We start from the raw sequence: 21,424 nt of genomic DNA, 5'->3' as shown, positions 1-21,424 counted from the left end.
ACAATGTAGCTGCTATATGGACTAGTAAATAAAAAATGGGCTGGATGTAATTTAGGTGAGGCATTCATTGGCATTCATTGAATATGGGTTCTTTAAAAAAGATTGATTATTTAGTGCATGTTGAATTTTGTGTTCTTTATTGATTTAGAAATCTTACTTATAATCATTATAAAGCATACGTTATATAAACAAAAATAAATGCTGAAAAAAACTCAACAGGACATAAACACTAAATAAACACTACGTAGTCTCCCTCTAGCGGTGTTGCACTAAAACTTTAGGAACTGAACATAAACGCACACGTCAACAGATCCACAAGGAAAGGGGGCGTGTCCTGAGGCGAGTCCCAGCTTGTCATTGGATGTCATATGATTGACGTGCTGACGTGGGCGTGAGCGCTCAGGAAGTTTTAATGACTCGTTGTGTTTAAGGTAAGAACAGTAGCATTAACTTCATCATTTCACATATTTTTATGCTAATTTTTTATGTTAAAATGTGTTTGTTTATTAGTTTTTGTCAGCTGGAACGAGTGTTTAGTGTTTATAAAGAGCTGCGTTGTGTTTTTGTTCCTTGAAGAGTGTAACTGCATCATTGTGACATGTTTGAGTCTCGGGAGTGTTACTTTAAGGTTTTAGTGTTTACAATATATAAACATAAAGTGAAGAAATCGATTTTAATTTCAACAAACTCTAAAAAAAGAGGGTTTAGTAGGCAAATTGTTAATATTGTGTGTAAACTGTGCGACTTTGATGCTTAACAATGGACACGTAGTCGCAACAACAGATTTGCATTATTAAGCTCTTTACTCTGGAAGTTATTGATTTGTTAAGTTTCTTTCACTGTTGAGGTGATTATTATAAATCAGCGGAGATTCCTCCTGTTAAACATTTAAAATAGGGCTTTATATGGACGAAAAACATGAGCACAAATTCCCAAGGGTTTGTGAATGATGAGGTGTAGTTTATTGTTAGCTGACAATGTGTTTATTTACAGAGAGTGCTGTCATTTCTACTTTGTTTTGCCGTGTAGCCTCTATCTATTGTTTTAGAAGTTTATTTTAGGTATTAAAAGTATTCTTTCGTTAGTCTTTATCAGTTCTGATCAGCTGTGATACTGCAGGTTTCCTGTTGAATGCTTCGTTTGCGTTGACTTGTGATAAAATTGCTATGAAGTTTTTCTTAGTTGTCAGTATTGTAAACTTGAGACTGATAGATAAACATGTAAACTACCTTTCAAATGTTTGGTGAGAAATTAATATTTTCATTCAGCAAGGATGCATTCAATTGACCAAAATGACAGTAAATGTATTTATATTGTTGCACACCAATTATATTTCACATAAATGCTGTTCTTTTGAACTTTCTATTTATCAAAGAATTGTGTATATGTATATATATATATCATGGTTTTCCACAAAAATGTGATAAATAGAAATATTTCTTAAACAGAAAATCAGCATATTCAGCATACTTTTGATCCATTTAAAGCATCCTTGCTTTAAAAATCTTGACGAAAAAAAATTACTCAGCTGTTTTAATATTGATAATAATAATAATAATAATAATAAATGTTTCTTGAACAGCAAATCAGCATATTAGAATGATTTCTGAAGAATCATGTGACACTGAAGACTGGAGTAATGATGCTGAAAATTCAGCTTTGATCACAGAAATAAATTCTATATCAACATATATTCACATAGAAAACAGGTATTTTAAATTGAAATAATATTTCGCAATTTTACAAGTTTTTATTTTCTGTATTTTCGATCAAATAAATGCAGCCTTGTTGACCAATTCATAATTGACTTAATTTAAAAACATTAAAACAATTTTTGAACGGTAGTGTATTTTCAGTATTAGTGAAACAATTTGACACACTGGACTCTTGTTAATATTTAGAGATCATTAAGGTCATGAAGATGATTGACAGGCAGTTACTGTGCCTTAATCTTGCTTACTCACCCATGTGTGATGGATAACGCTGACATCAGTACATCAGTGTTGAGCTGAGTCATCGTCAAGATAAATGTGATGTTGAACGGAAGCCTCATCGACGTGGACGTTCACATCAGTCTGTAAATTTAGAGCGTCTAGTGACAAAGTTAGACAGCCGGTTTGTTCTCTCGCTGTCTCTCTCTCTCTCAAGCACACACAATAGCAGATGAAAAGAACGGCTGAGCCTGTTACAAACTGCTGGCATGGCTTTCATGCAGTGTGTGTGTGTTGTTTTCATGTTTAGCTGGTTTAATGACGGAATAATAGTTTTTAATGCTGTGTGTGCAGTCAGGTCACAGTGTGTGTGTGTGATTTTCAGACGACGTGTGTGTGATGTGTTACAGATGTTGTGTCTGTGTGTGTGTGTGTGTGTGTGTGTGTGTGTGTGTGTGTGTGTGTGTGTGTGTTTGAGAGAGAGAGAGAGAGCAGTTGAATGTACTGGGTCTCTCTCAAAATCAACAGTTTTACCTTTTTTGTTCGCTCTGCACTCAACCATCACAGAAAGACACAGAATAAGGGCTTGAATGTAAGTAAAATAAGCTGTGGATAGTTAGTGGTTAACTGAGCTCTAGGATGAACAACGTTTTTACTCCTCGATGGCAGCTGAAAGGTGGAGGGTTCCAGGTTTTAAAGGACTTCATCATCATCATCATCATCTGTCACTCTGGGTAGGTCTGTATGTTTGAGAAATGATAGATGATGCCCTTTTTAAACCTGTGAAGCCCTTTGATACACAAAGGCCTCTAAATGATCAACATGATCAAAACTTGTTAAACCCGTTACACTAAATCTACTCCGCGCCTTATGTCATCTGATTGACACTTAGCAAGTGAACGGTCTTGTAGTCTAATTGTACAAACGTCAGCTTTCAGCTGGTGCTTCATGTGTTTTTCTATGAAATCTTTCCTGATTTTTATCAGGTAAATTACAGAATAAGTTTGATATTGTTGTTAGTAATATTTTCAACACTTATCGGACTGAAGCAATTTAGCTTTAATTGATTATCCAGACATTATATCTTAAAAATCATGTTAAAACGTGAGGCTCATATATAATCATTAGGCTTTTGAGGGACATTTATATGTTCATCTCTCAGTCATTATTCCATTGCACTGCATTATATGTTTGGAAAATTTAAATCTCATTTTACTAAGACATATTATTGAAGATATAGATATATAACTGATATTTATATCATTTTATGTCAGTATCTGCTACTCTGTTATAAAGATCTCATTGATTTATATTACAAGACACCAGAATTTCATCTTACTTCAATATCAACATATTTTTGCTCAGTTTGAGTGTCTGAATAATTTTTTTTTTTTCATATTCTTACTATATGAGCCATAACAGCCTGATGTATCAACTATATATATGATACTCAACAAAGACACATTTTAGTGCTGTCAAACGATTAATCGCAATGAATTGCATCCAAAATAAAAGTTTTTGGTTAGAAAAAATATGCGCACTGTAAAAAACAAAAAAAACACTATTTGTTGAGTCAACTTAAAATAATTTGTTACCCTGCTACTTCAAAATTCTAAGTTCAGTCAACTTAAATAAGTTTAGTCAACTTAAAATATTATATGTTGTTAACTTAAAATAATGTAAGTTGTACAGTGACAACTTAAATATTTGAGTTTAAATTTGTTTTGTTAAACTTAAAAGCTGGGTAAGTTACCCAGCTGCCTTAAATTTTTAAGTTGAATCTAAATTAAGTTGATTCAGTTGTCACTTAGTACAATTTAACATTTCAAGTTAACTAAACTTTTTTTGAGTTGGCTGAACTTAAAATTTTAAGGCAGCCAGGTAACAAATTATTAAATTAAATTTTAAGTTGACTCAACAAAGTTTTTTTTTAGTGTGTGTGTACTATGTGTATTTATTATGTATGTATATATATATAAATACACACACATACAGTATATATTTTAAAAATATACACATGTATACTTATATTCAAATAATTAATATTATATATAAATAATTTTAATATATATTTTTCTTAAATATATACATGCATGTGTGAGTATATATAAATACATAATAAATATACACATATATTATGTAAACAAAATCGTTCATTTTGGATGCAAATCATAATTAATCGTTTGACAACACTATTAAATTTCTTTCTTTAAATTTAGATTTTTTTTCTGAGTTTTACTTCATATGTCATGCCTTACAAGGCTAAACATGTTTGTGGCACAAGGTGTTAAAGTATTTTCAGCAATTTCATATTTGTCTTATTTGCTATTGTATTTCGTAGATCTTCTTTACAGATAGTTTAAATATCAGTCATCAGATTCCCTGACCTCTAAATGGGCATCGGCATTTGGAAAATCCAGATCCAAACGCTGAACTGAGTTTCATAAATCTTTTCATAAGTGTGAATTCTATTTGAATCTGACTGAAGTTGCACTAATTACTCATTAATGAGCTAATTATTCAAATCAAAAAGTTCAGGTCGGGTCAGATGTTTTGTTTATTCTTTATATGTTTATTGCACAAAGTATTTCCTATGCAACGTTTTTTCTTAGGCTGACGGCTAGATTTACACTTTTTATGGGGCTATTATTTAGACTTTTTAATGCCAGAAATATTTAATGGTTTAGCATGTTGCTTAATTTAGTTATGTCATCCTCTAATAGTGATGTTGGACTACTGTAAGCTTATAGTAAAAAGGAGAGGTTTCAACACATTCAGGTGTTTCTTAATGTCAACATTAAATCATCTTTCACCCTTTTAACCTCCTTAATTCCTGGACTGGTCTTACAGTGAATGATTCATCAGTGCAGGTTACACACTGAAGAGATGAGGAACAAACACAGTTATTTGTAGCCGGGTAACACACCTGAAAATATTGCGTAATATGTATTTGTCTGATTTATATTACATCACATCCAGTGTTACAAATGTAGGCAGTGGTTTCATACTTTGGCGTGACTTCAAATCTGCCAACATGTCATAATGATAAAGTTGAGATGTTGCGTACTGTCAGACTTTTGCTCTGTGTGCAAAGGTCGCGGTTGTACTTGAAGTCTCAGAAACATCTCCGAAGGCAGTTAAGAAATCTGAGAGACATGAGAAAGAAATTATGATCTAAATCACACATTTGGGTTCTTTGTCTCTTCAGTCCCAGACCATGAACTACGTGGGTCAGCTGGCAGAGACGGTGTTTGTGACTGTGAAGGAACTGTATCGCGGTCTGAATCCGGCCACGCTCACCGGCGGCATCGACGTCATCATTGTTCGCCAGCCTGATGGAAGCTACCAGTGCTCGCCATTTCACGTGCGCTTTGGGAAACTCGGAGTCCTGCGGTCCAAAGAGAAAGTGGTGAGGTGGACGTTTGTTAAACTGATGTTGCCTACCATCAGTCACTAGTTAATATTGCAAGCTGGTTTTTATGTGATGCTCTGAACATCTGTCCTGCTCAGATTAAGGAATTGGTTAGTTAAAGCTGTCGTGGTTGTCTGACAGAATGTTCCTCTTTCTCAGAACTAACCAACCTTTAACACTAGAGCATGGGTACAACTTCCAAATTGGTATCAGGACATGCAACCATTTTCATAAATCTGTCAAAAACACAGCTAGCATGCCATTGCCATTGAAATGCCATTGCTGTTAAATGAAAACTTGACTTCTGTTCAGTTTATATATATATATATATATATATATATAAATATAAATTTCATGTCAGTTATATTTTTATTCAGTAGCAAGTACATTTTACTTAACTTGTAAAATAATATTGCTAAATAAAAATATGCATTCCATTAAATTTGCTGTAAAATAAAGTAAATTTCAATTATGTTAAATGAAACTCCATTGCTGTTAAATGAAAATGACTGCGATTAAAATTTTGTGTAAAATAAAAAAAAATTAACTAAAGTTAAATGTAAAAATTTTAAATTAAAACAAGACTGTCATTAAATTTGCTGTAAAATAATAATATTTAAAATGGTAAATTTGTTAAAGTAAATTTAAGTTAAATTAAATTCAACAGCCATTGCTGTTAATTGAAAACTTGACTGCTGTTCAATTAATAAAAATAAATAAAAAATAATATTTTTGTTTTATATAAATGTAATGTCAGTTATATTTTCATTTAACAGCAGTTGCGTTTCATTTAGCTTAATTAGGTTTATTGCATTAAACTTAATTTAACAGTTTAAATCTTGTTTATTGAACTTATTCAATCAACATAATGGTAGTCATATTTTTATTTAACAGTAGTGGAAATTCAGTTAATTGAAAACTTAATTGAACTTAATTCAGTTTAACATTTTATGTTATTTTACAGCAAATTTATTGCATATTTTTGTTTACCAATTTTGTTTTACTAGCATTTAACATCTTGAAACTTTTTTTGTTTACTTATAATGTTTGTCATATTTTTCATGGACTAATTAGAATTAGAATTAAACATGCATTTTTTTTGCGTCTGTACCTTTAAGCCTTCTATATGTAACAGACTTCATAGGCGTACTTCATTCTGTTTACAGAATATGCATTGATTTGTAAATATTAATTCCTATGTTAATGAGATGATTAATATTGAACAAGGGTTTGAGTATATCTACATAGCATCTTTTTTTTTTCATTTTCTTTTCTTTCAAAATCTTATTTGCCTTGTTAATTGGTTGGTTTATAGAATTTGTATTTCTAAGCCAGCAAGCCTGAGACATCTCAATCCTCATTCAGCTCATATAACCACTGCAGTCATCCCTCCACAGGTGGATATTGAGATCAATGGAGAGCCCGTGAGCCTGCATATGAAGCTTGGAGATAATGGAGAGGCGTTCTTCGTGGAGGAGAACGAGGATTTTGAGGTCTGTCCAGACAAATGTGAGTTTCTAATCTCTCCTGTAATGTTCTGCTGTGGGTTTCACAATCCTCTCTCCGTGTCCGTCTCAGACGCGGGTTCCCGCTCATCTCTGCACCTCTCCGATCCCCACCGACGTCCCAGAATTGTCCGAGGTGACCGAGTCTCCCTCCAGCGTCACATCCTCCTCCAGTCGCCGCAAAAAACGCCGCAGGAAACGGGCGCGTTCGGACATGCATCTGCATGAGGAGGCCAGTTCCTCCTCAGACGAGAAAGAAAGTCTAGATCAGGATCTCCTCAAGGAGGAGTCGCTTTTGGCCGCAAGGTTAGAGGTTTTACTAAAGTTATTGTATGTTTACTCTTCTAGAAGTTTCTGAAATTGGCCAAAACAAAGCATTAGCTCACGAGGGCCAGTTGCACAGCAGTGGCGCTGATGATTTGTGTTTTTGCTCTCTACAGTAAGTCTGTGTACTATTCGATGTCAGAAGAAACCTACGAGGAACCTACGAGCAGAGACGTTCATCCTCACTCTGATGGAGAGTGTTCTTTAAATGAGAGGTACATTTTTGAATGATGTACTTCAGCCCATATGTTATCTACCTCTCTTCTTATTATGGATATCTGAATGCAAAGCTCTGCTTACTTGCGTTGTCTCTGTCTGTAGTGTGTTCTTCAGTCGTCCCTCCTCTCCTAAGAGCGATTCAGAGTTATGTAAGGCGCAGGAGTCTCTAGGGCCTCAGATGCAGTGGAACTGGGGCGCTTTTCCCAAGGTACCGTGCTGCATTCAGCTTTCATTACAGATCAAGTCAGAATGTTCCCAAACCAAGTGAGCTGCCTACATAGGCTTTTTTTTTTTTTTAAGACATTGTATGTCAAAGGCTGCTATAAAAGTAGATTACTACATTTTCTGAAGAATGTTTGAGTCATGATTAAACGTGCAGAACTCTTGTTGGACAACAGGTTTAGAAAGGCTTATCACTGCATGTCATTAGAATGGAAGATGCTCTGCGTGTGTCACTTTTTCAAATACAAACAAGGAAGCGTTTCCTCATCTCAGCATGTGAAATTGCGAGCACACATACAGCAAATTCAGAGAGAAATAAAACAAGGAAGTTATTTCAGTGCAAAACCAGAAAACCACAATTCACAAGCGCATATTGAACCATGGATGTCGTACTGAACGGTTCAGTATTATATTGAGAATTGTGACATCCCTATTCCTCTTTCTGTGTAATCTGTGGAAGTTTTTGTATTAATCCTAGAATGCATTGCATTTAGCTCAGTCAAAAAAATCTGTATTTGTTATATTTTATTTATTATTGATACAAAATAGACTATTAAAAATAAAAAAAAACAAATATGTATATATATTTTAACCTGGTTTTGTGTTCTAATTATTTTCTGTGCTCATTAACTTGCTAACATAGATGTTATGAGTAACCATTAACAGTGCAGTTATTTTAGCATCATTAATATAGTCTTAAAGTTTTTCTTAATATTTTGAATTAGAATTTATTTTTATATTCTCTGTTTCACATTAATTACAATTGTTTGGGGCGTGTTTTTGTCATTTTATTTATTTATTTATTATTATTTTTTTAATATGTCTACATAGTTTTTCTTTTTTTTGTTGTTAGTTTTAGTTTATTTAGTTTGAAAATAAGAAATGTTGCCTTGGCATTTAACTGAAGTAAAATACATTACATTTTTAAATTTCAGCTTTTTCAGTATTTAAAATAACTTTTTATGGTTTTAGTTTAACTATAATAACATCATCATAAAATTTAGGGTGAGTAAGATTTTTTTTTGTAAATGATGAATAGTTCTTTTCAGCAAGGATGCATTAAATTGATCAAAAGTAACACTAAATACATTTATAATGTTACAAAACATCTGTTTTCAAAACTGTTATTTTCATCAAAGAATCTTGGAAAAATATGCCACACTTTTCACAAGTACATATATCTGTTTTCAACATTGATAATAATCAGAAATGTTTCTTGAGCAGCAAATCAGCATATTAGAATGATTTCTGAAGGATCATGTGACACTGACGACTAGAGTAATGATGCTGAAAATTCAGCTTTATATCACATGAATAAATTCAATTTTACGAAATATTGCAATAGAAAATACATATTTTAAATTATAATATTTCACAATATTTCTGTTTTGCTGTGTCAAATAAATGCAGCTTTGGTGAGCAGAAGACACTCAAAATCATTTCCTTTTGAACAGTAGTGTATGAGGTTCAGTTCCATTACATTTACATTTAGTCATTTAGCTTTTATTCAAAGTGACTTACAAATGAGGACAGCAGAATCATTAGGATGCTGCCTTGTAAAGGCGTAAAGCAGTTCACTCAGTGTTTCTTGTGTTTGTGTAGGTGTGTCAGGCAGAGAAGGATGAATCTGATTCGCTGCGTGACCCGCCCTCCCCCATCACGCCCTCTGACCACTCCCACTTCCGAACGATCCATCGACAAGCGTCCATCGACTTGGACGGCACTGACTCCACAGCGACAGTGACAGTGGTGAGACCAGAACCTCAGATAGGTACGACCAGCCCTGTTCTACCAGATGACACTCAAGCAGTTGTTTCGTCTTCAATCAACACACAACTGGACATCAAGGTCACCAAAACGCATGTAGTGACCTTTCAGTCCGTGGATGACTCCTTCCCACAGGCGCTGGAAAACAAAGAGACCAAAGACTTAACCGTCGACACGGTTAGCAGCACAGACAATGACACTCAGATACATAATATAACCAGCTCTACTATCACAATCAATGGGACCAGTGCTGTCAAAAGTGCAGATAGTTTACACACCATAGTTAATGTGGAAAGTCAAGAAACGTGTCATGAAAACAATGTCTCAGTCGCATCCAAAATCCAAACCGTCTCATTTGGTGAGACTGAATCAAATGCGGTTTTAGAAGCAGAAACGGAGATAAACTCAGCGGACGCAATCACAGTTTTACCAAAACACCAAAGCTCCGTGGGAGACTCCGAGGAGGGGGCGGGATTAGAGACTTCACTGACCAATCAGAACGCTGATGGTGCGGGAGTGACACCAGCTCTGGAGTCCATCATCAAATCAGAGGATCCAACAGTTCTTGAGTCCTCGAAAGCAACAGACTCTCAGGACAAGAGGAAAGGTAGTGGATTACATTATCTGTACTTATTTCAATGCACTAATTTAGTTGACTGAATATCTGTATGTGTTCCTCTTCCTAGTGAAGCGGAGTCATCATTTGGGACCATCTGACATCTATCTAGACGACCTCTCCAGTCTTAACCCTGAAGTCGCTGCCCTCTATTTTCCAAAGAGGTTAGAAGGTTCATTAACAAATATGCATAACATTTTGTTATAAATTAAAAAAAAAACTTTTTTACAAACTTTTACTTTTTTATGATTTAGATGATCGTTTTTTTTTTTCTAATTTTTGACACAATAACTAAATGATTGTTAGATTGCAGCCAAAAATAAAATTAATTTAGTGTATTATTATCATTATTAATAACAGCAAAATAATAATACAAATAAAATTCTTCTATTTTATTCTTCTAGTTGTTTTATCTCTGCTTTTTGACGCAATAACTGAATGAATGTAGGACTAAAACAATAAAATATAATATTGAGTATATTATTATTATTATTATTAATAGCAAAATAATAAAAAAAATTAAAACTGTTTTATTTTTTTAGTTGTTTTATCTCTGCTGTTTAAAATAATAACTGAACAAATGTAGAACTACAACAATAAAATATAATATTATTTGAGATTATTGTTATTAATATTATTAATAGCAAAACAATAAAAAATAAATTCTGTTTTTTGTTTTATTTGTTTTATCTCTGCTTTTTGACATAACTGAATGAATGTAGAACTACAACAATAAAATATAATATTAATTTAGAGTATTATTAATATTATTATTAATAGCAAAATAATAATAAAAATTAATTCTGTTTTTCTCTGCTTTTTTGACATAAAAACTGAACAAACGTAGAACTAAAACAATAAAATGTAAAAATAATTGAGAGTATTATTATTATTATTAATAGTGAAATAAAAATAACTTCTATTTTATTGTTTTAGTTGTTTTATCTCTGCTTTTTGACACAATAACTGAATGATTGTTCGATTGCAACAATAAAAATAGAATATTTATTTAGTATATTATTATTGCTATTAATATTATTATTGATGATAATAGCAAAATAGTAATAAAATAATATAATGCTATTTTATTGTTTTAGTTTATTGTTTTTGACACAATAACTAAATGATTCTAAGCAATTAAAATATAATATTCATTAATAATAATAAAAGTAATAATAATAATTGTAACAATACAATAAAACATTATATTGGCTAAATCTGTGTTTACTATTATTAATAATAATAAAAATATTTTTATATGTTTTATTGCAGAAAATGAAAATATATTTATACATTTTTTGTTTACTTATATTTATGCAAAGTTGTTTTTAACCACAAATATTTTTTCATCTTTATTTTCACGTTATTAGGTTGCGTATTTTTCACTTAAAAATGAATGAATATAAATAATTATCCAAACAATGCATTGAATCCTGTCCCTTTTTAAATCCCTCCCTCCGTCATTTCAGTGAGACAGAGTCGTCGAGCTCAACTCATCGTCCGGATCCGTCTCCTCCCTCGGGTCAGCTGTCGCCTCAGTCACTGGGCAGCACCAACGCAGACAGCGGCACGGAGTATCTGTCCGACTCTACGACAGACACGCTGGACGTGACCATGTCTCTGTGTGGAAGAGGAGACATCAGTCAGATCAGTAAAGGTAAAGAGACAAACGGTGTCCTAACCAATAACCCTCAACCAAGTTCATCTGAATTTGTGTTCAACATTTCTGTTGGTTGCTGTGTTCTTGCTTTTGTCTCATTGTGCAGTGTAGCTCCGGCCACAGTGAAATCTTAATTGTCCACAGTTCTGCTCTAAATAAGTTTACATTTTCAGCATTTTATTTTCAGTAGGGCCAGAAGAATGATTTAAAGGGATAAATCATTCTTCTGATTCATATAATGCAAATCAATGGCTAATGGCACTTGAGAGTCAAAAAAAGCATATACACGCAACACAAATCTAAAACCTGTGACTCCTGACAATATATTGAGGTCTTATGATGTGAAATGATCAATCTGTGCAAGAAACTGAACATTATTTACAACATTATTACCTGTAATCCAGAGCCTCTGACAAACGGTCCAGAGTGATGTCCGATTCACAAACGAATCATTCTTTAGAGACGATTCTTTTTAATGAACTGAATGAACCAGTTCACTCTACCTAAATGAAGCATCTGAAACAGTTTATGGCTCAAGCAGCACAGATCTACAAGTTACTTAATCAAAACTCACTTTCGGACGTCCAACAGTCACTCCGACTCAAAAAGAGACAAAATACCTGCGTACCGAAGGCGTTCAGTGCTCCAGTTCCTCCAGCAGTCACTGAATTAAAGAAACAGTTCAGATTTGGACCGGAACCAATGAAGACTAGCTTGTTCACTTTATATGCTTTAAACATGTAAAACACCAAGGTTTTGCATCATTATTGGATGCTTTAACAATAGAATTGTTTATATGTTACTTAATTGCGTGATTATGTAAACAAATCGGGTATTTGAACCAATTAATTACACCGAACTGTCTGGATGAACCAGTTTGCAAAATAGAATCAGATTTCCTTGTTTTTCCCCGGAGGCTCTGGATTACAGGTTGAAATGTTTTAAATAATGCTCAGTTTCTTGCACAGAATGATCGCTTTACTTTATACAGGGTTTTCTTTATACAGAGTCTTAAAAAATGTCTTAAATCGCTTTTCCGTGAATTAAGGCCTTAAATGGGTCTTAAGTCAGAGCAGCAAGTCTTAAATTCAAATGATCACAGCATTCATTTTCGTGAAGGGATTGTTTTTCTTATGTGTTTCATTTTAAAGTAAAGCAAAAGTGTAATTTCTGTGCAACATGGCTTAGGTCGCTCAATATTCATTAAACAATACGCGGTAGATGGCAGTATGTGCGGCTTCATCTGTCAGTCACCCGCAGATTTTTTTATAATAATAATATCAGTTAGTTCAGTTAGAGAACAAATAATACAATTAAAACTGATCACGGCTGCTCAGTGCAGTGTGCCGAACGACAGTCACATCACAGATCAGATTTCATTTCTCACCTGAAGAGAGTGAGTTGATCTGACTGACAAGAAGAGAGAGGTGAGAAAGACAAGACCATGGCGGAAGAGTTTCAAAACGAAATGCAAAAGCACCTGTTTTTAAAACATTTTGGATTTTAAAAGGCTTGTTGACTTCTGCCATTTATCTAAGGTGATAATGGAAGTTTCATATTTATTTGGTTCCACAGTGTTTGCTGATTTTTATTTATTTAAACTGTGTATGTTTTTTTTCCATATATTACATCATGTGTGCCGTGCTTCCAAGCTTTTTTTATTTGTTTTGCTAATAAATGTTCTACGTTTCTTATTTATTTGGTTGCACAGTGTTTACTGATTTTCAGTTTTGTATACCTACTGAACCTTTGTGTAAGTTATTATTTTATATTAGGCATATAACAGTGTATTTTTATTCGTTTTGTTAATAAAAGTTTGTTGCATTAATGCAACTAATTTAAAAGTGAAAGTAAAATGCGCACAATGCTTTTACAAGCTACTTAAAACTGAAGGAAAGTGAAGAAAAGAGGGAAAACTCAAAAGAACTAAAACCAAACAACTGCTTGACGCAGAATTGCAGCTAATTTGAAAGTGAAAGTAAAATGTGCACGGCACTCATCAAAAGAAAGTGAGGAAAAGAGGGAAAACTGAAAAACAAACAATTACTAGACGCTGAATTGCTGCTAATTTGAAAGTGTAAGTAAAACTCAAACTATACTTAGAGAACATATCACTGTATTGTTTTCCCTTCGCTTTTTTTCTTCTCTCTTCTTCCTTAAATTTTCTTTAGTTGGTCTTAAAAAAGTCTTGAATTTACCCTCATAAAACCTGTAAAAGACCTCAATATATCTTTTTTTTCATGTGTTGCAGAGAAGTTCACAGAGCATCTTGTCAAATATCAAGACTTTGTCAACAACCCTGGAATTATTGAAGACCCAAACCTGGTCATCTGCATCAACTCAAAGTTAGTAGGTGTAATATTAATTTATAAAAGCAATAAGATGAGGTGCGCTTACTGGTGTTACTGGTTTTAGAGCCAGAGCTGTTTATCTGTTTTATAATGGTCATTTATCACATAAGCTGTGTGATAAAATTATAATATGGCTCTTGTTTTAGCTTTGCAGTTGATTTGTTTCAGGTATTATAACTGGGCAGTGGCAGCTCCAATGATTCTGTCAGTTCAGGCTTTCCAGAAGACTTTACCTAAGGTAGGTCGGGATCTTTGATTAATGCTTCAATGGCTAATCATTCAGAGATAAATACTTGTTTTTTTTCTCTTGTAGAGCACTATTGAGCAACTAGTCAAAGATAAGATGCCAAAAAAGTCTGGGCGCTGGTGGTTCTCCTGGAGGAGGAGAGATATGAACAATGTTGCGGTAAAAACTCTGAAACCTAATCTAACAGTACAGAAATAATGTTTAAGTGATGAAATGAGCAACTCTATTGTGCAAGTTCCCTTTAAGAGACTGATAAGCACACTATCTGCTGACTGGGCCTGTGTATCTCTAATGCCTCACTGCACATGAATTTTTTTCTCATGTTAGGGAAGCCAGAAGCCTGGCACAGAGGGGAATCAGCTTGAAGCGTCTGCCGCGATCGCTGGAACCTCTTCACTGAAGTAAGACATGTTGGCATGCATGCAAAACATCATGCACTCAGTGTTTTTTCAAAATTATAAAGGTTGACTGAAATAATTCTGGGCGTTTGACAAATCTATTTAAAACTATTTCAACTCGCATGCTCATGCACCAGCACAAAACCACCAACAATGCACAAAAATGTGTAGGAAATGTCTTGTTTGTGTGTGTCATATGAGACAAAGATGCAAAGGCATACTTTCAGTAGAAAGTCTAAAACTACAGGACAAATAAGAGAGAACTAAACAAAATTAATATTTTTAACTGACCACATCTTAAAGCGTCTTCGCACAAAATCTCATGCAACATTTCAGGGACTTTTTATAACATCATTTTGTAAGCTTGTTATGAAAGCAGAATGTATGTGTGGGCTTCCTCTTCTTATCAGAGAGCATTTGATCTTTGACGAACTGAGTCTTTCTTCAGTTAAACATGATGAAGTCAGTATTATCAACACTTTTGGCTGACTGTGCATTCCTTATTTGATCTTTGACCCAGTAAACCCATCAATTGCTGTTTTTGTTTTGTGTAGGAGTTCTGTTGAACTCTCAAGTGATGAGGATGGCTCTGTCTCCATGAGGAAGAACAATGATGCAGTGAACACAGCGCAGTGCATCAGTCAGATGTACCGCAAATCCCTCCGACTGACCTCTGAACAGATCGTAAGAATCATATCAACATCATCATCTGTGTATGAGAGAGTTTAGTCACAAGCAAGTAGAAGACAGTTTGGAATAGATAGGTTTTTTTTTTTTTTTTTTTTTTTTTCTTTCAATGTCTAGTTCAATTTCACCTCAAAAGAAATGTATAAGAAATAATATTTCTTATTTAATTATTTATTGAATAGAAAAATATAATTATTTTATTTAATTAAACAGTGTTTAATAAAATTTACTTTATTAAAGTTTTTTGGGGATTAAAAGTAATAATAATAAAATAAATAATAATAATAATAACACAACAATTGACTGTTTTTTTTATCACTTTTTTGTTCATATCTCAGAATTCTGACTTTCTTCTCATAGTTGTGAGATATAAACTCAGAATTCAATATATAAATGCATAATTGTGAGATATAAGCTTGCAATCCTGAGAAAAAGTGTCCATCTGGATTAAAAGGTAATTGCAATTATCTCACAATTCAGACTTTTTTCTTAGAATTGCTAGACAAAATATCTAAATTGTCAGATGCAAACTCAGAACTGTGGGAAAAAAAGTCTGAATTTTGAGTGAAAATTTAAAATGTTGAGCTTTTTTTAATTATTCTGTCATGGAAACTGGTCCACATATATATATTTTTTTTAACAATAGTGAAATTTTGTGTTGAAAATGAGATAAATGCCATTGTCACAAAATTAATGAAGATTAATATGAATTTTCTTTACTGTATTACAGTAGTTAGAGGAGTTTTCTGCATTACTTAACGTTCCCAAATAAAGGTTGCATTATTGAAATACTGTGTGGAAATTTCTTAGTGCAATGGACTGTATGAATTTCTGATATTATATGTGTGTATGTTTATGGCAGGATAGTCTGAATCTGCGCGAAGGAGCCAATACGGTTGTGTTCAGTGTGACCACACAGTATCAGGGCACCTGCCGCTGTGAAGCCACCATTTACCTGTGGAACTACGATGACAAAATCATCATCTCAGACATCGATGGGACCATCACTAAGTGAGTCTCCCTGAATCTTTGAAAGATCGAAGTTACTATCTGTGACATTATGCTGACAGTTGTTCACATTTTTTGTGGTGTTAGGTCGGATGCTCTGGGGCACATTTTACCACAGCTGGGGAAAGACTGGACTCATCATGGCATCGCCAAACTATATCACAAAATACATCAGTAAGAAACACATACACTTTAATTCACAAGATTCTGATTAATGAAACACTTTTTATTTACTATAAATATGTGCAGTTTTTATATTTAGTTACAGATTTAAGTGGCAGCAATACAAATATACCTACTGTATATTTGCTGACAAAATCCAACATGCAAATAGGCATATTTGCTTTGTTGCGTCACATCTTGGTAGTTTATATTACATCTTGGTGTTGTGCCATAAGCTTGAACAGGTTTAAAACTTATTTTATGTTATTAAATGCATACATTAATTTATATAATTGATTTATTGCCAGCCCTATTAAAACATATTGAGCAAGGATCCATTAAAATGATCAAACGTGACAGTAAAGATATTTATAATGTTACAGTGTATTTCTGTTTTAAATAAATGCTGCTCTTTTGAACTTTCTATTCATCAAAGAATCCTGAAAAATAAAATGTATCATGCAAATGTAGCAAATCAGCATATTAGAATGATTTCTGAAGGATCATGTGACACTGAGAGCTGGAGTAATGATGCTGAAAATTCAGCTTTGATTATAGGGAATAAAATATAATTTACAATATATTCACATAGAAAACAGTTATTTTAACTTGTAATAACATTTCACAATTTTTACTGTGTTTTTGATCAAATAAATGCAGCCTCAGTGAGCAGAAGAGACTTCTTTCAAAAATGTTAAAAACTTACTGACCCCAAATGTTTGAACAGTAGTGTATTTAAGAATAAGGAATGATACTTTTCTTCAAATGCAGGAATGGTTACAAGTTCCTGTACTGTTCGGCTCGAGCCATAGGCATGGCAGACATCACTAAGGGTTACTTGCAGTGGGTGAATGATCGAGGAACGGTTTTACCCAAAGGACCGGTGCTACTGGCTCCCAGCAGCTTGTTCTCAGCCTTTCACAGGTGAGCACATACAAATCATTAATGTAGTTTACAGCAGTCTCCATGACTGCCTGTACTGAGACTGAGACTACTGTTAATGTAAGTCTGTGTGTTTTGTCAGGGAGGTGATTGAGAAGAAGCCGGAGGTGTTTAAGATCGCCTGTCTCACTGATATCAAAGAGCTGTTCAGTTCTGTCAGACAGCCTTTTTACGCCGCCTTCGGCAACAGAACTAACGTGAGCATTCCTTCAGTATTACAAACGTGCATCTCCCAGGAATTATGGCAAAGCCTGACTGTATTTCGTGTCTGTGTGTAGGATGCATATGCGTATAAGGAAGTTGGTGTACCTGAGACTCACATCTTCACTGTAAACCCCAAAGGAGAACTCATACAAGAAAAGACCAAAGGAAACAAATCCTCGTAAGTCACATCTCACACACATGTACACTGTTTGTCAAAATTTTAAAATAATTATTTGATGGTTTTAAAAGAAGTCTCTTCTGCTCACCAAGGTTGCATTTATTTGAGAAGGAGAAGTCCACTTTCAGAACAACAATTCACAAATAATTTACTCACCCCCTTGTCATCCAAGATGTTCAAGTCTTTCTGTCTTCAGTCGTAGAGAAATTATGGTTTTTGAGGAAAGCATTTCAGGATTTTTCTCCCTATAATGGACTTCATTGGTGCTCTAAACGACCCCAGCCGAGGAAGAAGGGTCTTATCTAGCGAAACGATCTGTCGTATTTTTTTCGAAAAATAAAAATTTGTATACTTTATAAGCACAAAAGCTTGTGTAGCACAGGCTCTGGGATGCGCGTTCACGACGCTACATACAGAACGGTCATGCAGAACGTAGGCGGAACTACAGACCCAGTGTTTACAAAGCGAACTCGCAAAGACCAAGAAAGTGCAAGTAAGAAAGGTACAACAATGTCCTCCTCTCAAGTTGTAGGAGAAAGTAAGTTGGAGTTTTTCACCATACTCAGTACACAGATGATGAACTTACACGTGATTCGTAGTAGTGATGGAAAGTTCAGATCATTTTACCATTGACTCAGACCTTTGAGTCTCGTTCAGCAAAATGAACGAATCTTTTTTAGAGTCATTTCGTTCATTTTAGCAAAATATAATTCAAATGTTACGTGTTACTTCCCTAACACATCTACTGCTTACACAAACGTTGATCACACTACAAACAAGACAAAACTATAATGCTATAAGAAAAAGATTCATTCATTGTTTACCTGGGTCTTTAGTCTATGATTAGCTCACCTCACCTCTTATCTGACAAGTTGTTGGGTTTGAGTCATTCGTTTGATGAATGAACGACTCAAAAAACCCGAAGACTCGAAACAGGTGAACTAATTCCAGTACAGAACCTAATAGGATGTTGCGCATGTGCGACTGAACGAATCACTCCCCGAGACGACTCGTTCTTCCCGAGTCACATTAAAGGTTCGTTCAAAATGAAAGAATCGTTCAAGAACGACGCATCACTAATTCGTAACATTGTGGACGTGCATCCCAGAGCCTGTGCTACACGAGCTTTTGAGATTAAAAAGTATACAAATTTATATTTTTAAAAAAATGTCCGATTGTTTCGCTAGATAAGACGCTTCTTCATCGGCTGGGATCGTTTAGAGCACTTTGAAGCTGCATTTAAACTGCATTTTGGAAGTTCAAAATCAGCGCACCAGTGAAGTCCATTATATGGAGAAAAATCCTGAAATGCTTTCCTCAAAAAACATAATTTCTTAACGACTGAAGACAGAAAGACATGAACATCTTGCATCACAAGGGGATGAGTAAATTATTTGTAAATTGTTGTTCTGGAAGTGGACTTCTCCTTTAAGTGTCACATGATCCTCCAGAAATCATTCTAATATGCTGATTTGCTGCTCAAGAAACATTTTGACCCTGTGTGTTTGTTTCTCAGCTACTCTCATCTCAGTGAGCTGGTGGATCACTTCTTCCCCCTCATCTGTAAAGATCCCACCACATCCTTCGACTGTCCTGAGTTCAGTCATTTCTCATACTGGAGGGAGCCGTTGCCTCCGCTGGATCTCGCTGATTTGATGTAGATGCAGCGTCCATCTGGATGGCTACTTCCACCGCTTCCACTCCACATCAATTATCCGTTTAGTTCTACCTCTTTCTCAGCATTTCTTCTCATTTTCCCATAATGTTCATATGAGCCAAATGCGTCTGTGCATTTACGGCCAAACTTGCTGTAGCATCAAAACTGGAGAAAAACGCACACGCACAACCCTGTGAATCTACACAATCACATATATGACGAATGTGCAATGGTAATGGTACAACACTAACACCAAGCATCTCTTTCTTCATCAGAAATGCTCAGAGAAGCTCTTTTGACCCCACAGACGCAAACAAACCCATTAAACTCATCAGAGTGCCTTCATATAAGCCTGTGCACTGTGATTATAGTACTGGTGTGAGGTTCTCATCAGTGTATGTTCATTTCAACTTCTCTTCCACATAATGGCCTTTGGTTTCTAGGGTTTTTATTTGTTTTTTACAATAATTTTTTACAGTTGCTTTATTTGAGTGGTTACTGTACTAGTGTGAGATTTTTTTTTTTTATTTTTTATCAGCTGATACTTTATACAGCTGAACTGTATTTTTATTTATTTTGAACATTTAAATTGAGCTAAAAAAAAAGACAGTCTGTATGTATTTGGCTTTCATTTATTGTATTTAAAAGAACATTGAAACAATAAAAAAAAATACTAAGTGATATTTTAAATGTCGATTGCCTGGACTTTCATACATGTAGTTAGTTGTGTTTCCCAAAGTAAGCATCACTTACATACTGTTTATTAATGTTGTGGTCAAAAGTGCCTTACAAAGAATGCATTAATTTTTTTTTTGGTAGACAACTTTTTGGCATGCAGTTTTCAGGTGCTATGATCTATGACACAATGGTAATATTGCATACTGTATAGGAAGGATACAGGATGCATCCAAACACTGAACTCTGCTAAAAATCATCCTGGTTAGTTTTATGCTTCTATCTGTACAGTATAGCCAGCTGTGCTATAAAGGGGGGGATTATTAACCAAAAACAATAATATTCAAATAATATTACTTAAATATTGAATATTAAATACTCATATTAGTGTTATTCTTAGTTAAGTACTAGTGCTGCCAAATCCATTAATCGCATAAAAGTTTGTTTGTGTTTACATAATATGAGTGTGTGTATGTGTGTGTGAGTGTGTGTGTGTACTTGTTTTTGCTACATTGTGGGGACCAAATGTCCCCACAAGGATAGTAAACCTGAAATTTTTGACCGGCCTGTGGTCCCCACAATGTTAAAAAATGATTAAAAATAGTAAATGAAGTTTATCTGAAAGTGTAACGATGCAAACATGTTTTCTGTGAGGGCTAGGTTTAGGGTTAGGGTTGGGTTAGGGGATAGACAATATCGTTTGGTCAGTATAAAATCTATAGAAGTCTATGGAAAGTCCCCACAATTTACAAAAACAAACGTGTGTGTGTGTGTGTGTGTGTGTACATAATATATGTGTGTATACTGTGTAGATTTATTATGTATATAAAAATGCACACACATACATGTATATACTTAAAAAATGATGTTTATATATTAAATATATTTATATACAATATAAACTATATGAATATAAGTAAATACATGTAAATATTTTCAAAATATACACTACCGTTCAAAAGTTTGGGGTCAGTAAGACTTGTAATAGTCTTTAAAGAAGTCTCTTATGCTCATCAAGGCTGCATTTATTTGATTAAAAATATAAAAAAAAAAAACAGTAATATTGCAAAATGTTTTTACAATATAAAATAATGTTTTTTATTTTAACATACTTTAAAAAAGAGTTTATTCCTGTGATGAAAAGCTGAATTTTTATCAACTGTTACTCCAGTCTTAAGTGTCACATGATCCTTCAGAAATCATTCTGATATGCGGATTTATTATTAGAATGATCAATGTTGGATAATATCAACAGTTGT

The 21,424-nt window shown here is 34.0% G+C and overlaps 1 protein-coding gene across 2 annotated transcripts; it reads left to right on the top strand.

Annotated features, from left to right (window-relative positions):
- The first annotated feature begins 318 nt into the window (after positions 1–318).
- Positions 319–20,171, top strand: zgc:123305. 2 transcript variants are annotated; one of them, XM_051112043.1, is made up of 20 exons: positions 319–431; positions 5,140–5,340; positions 6,741–6,836; positions 6,922–7,154; positions 7,289–7,387; positions 7,494–7,599; positions 9,216–9,987; positions 10,067–10,160; positions 11,466–11,653; positions 13,908–14,001; positions 14,176–14,245; positions 14,321–14,413; positions 14,582–14,655; positions 15,207–15,336; positions 16,202–16,350; positions 16,435–16,521; positions 17,281–17,433; positions 17,534–17,648; positions 17,730–17,833; positions 19,350–20,171. In XM_051112043.1, the coding sequence occupies exons 2-20, from the start codon at positions 5,149–5,151 to the stop codon at positions 19,492–19,494; spliced, it is 2,994 nt and encodes a 997-aa protein (XP_050968000.1). In that variant the 5' UTR covers positions 319–431; positions 5,140–5,148; the 3' UTR covers positions 19,495–20,171. The 2 variants fall into 2 exon arrangements, with proteins under 2 accessions (XP_050968000.1, XP_050967998.1); XM_051112041.1 differs by lacking the exon at positions 319–431 and adding an exon at positions 2,573–2,665.
- Positions 20,172–21,424: the final 1,253 nt, after the last annotated feature.

The sequence above is a fragment of the Labeo rohita genome, chromosome 6, assembly GCF_022985175.1.
Source record: "Labeo rohita strain BAU-BD-2019 chromosome 6, IGBB_LRoh.1.0, whole genome shotgun sequence".
In the NCBI taxonomy this organism is placed as follows: domain Eukaryota; kingdom Metazoa; phylum Chordata; class Actinopteri; order Cypriniformes; family Cyprinidae; genus Labeo; species Labeo rohita.
This window is presented reverse-complemented; position numbering and strand designations above follow the sequence as displayed.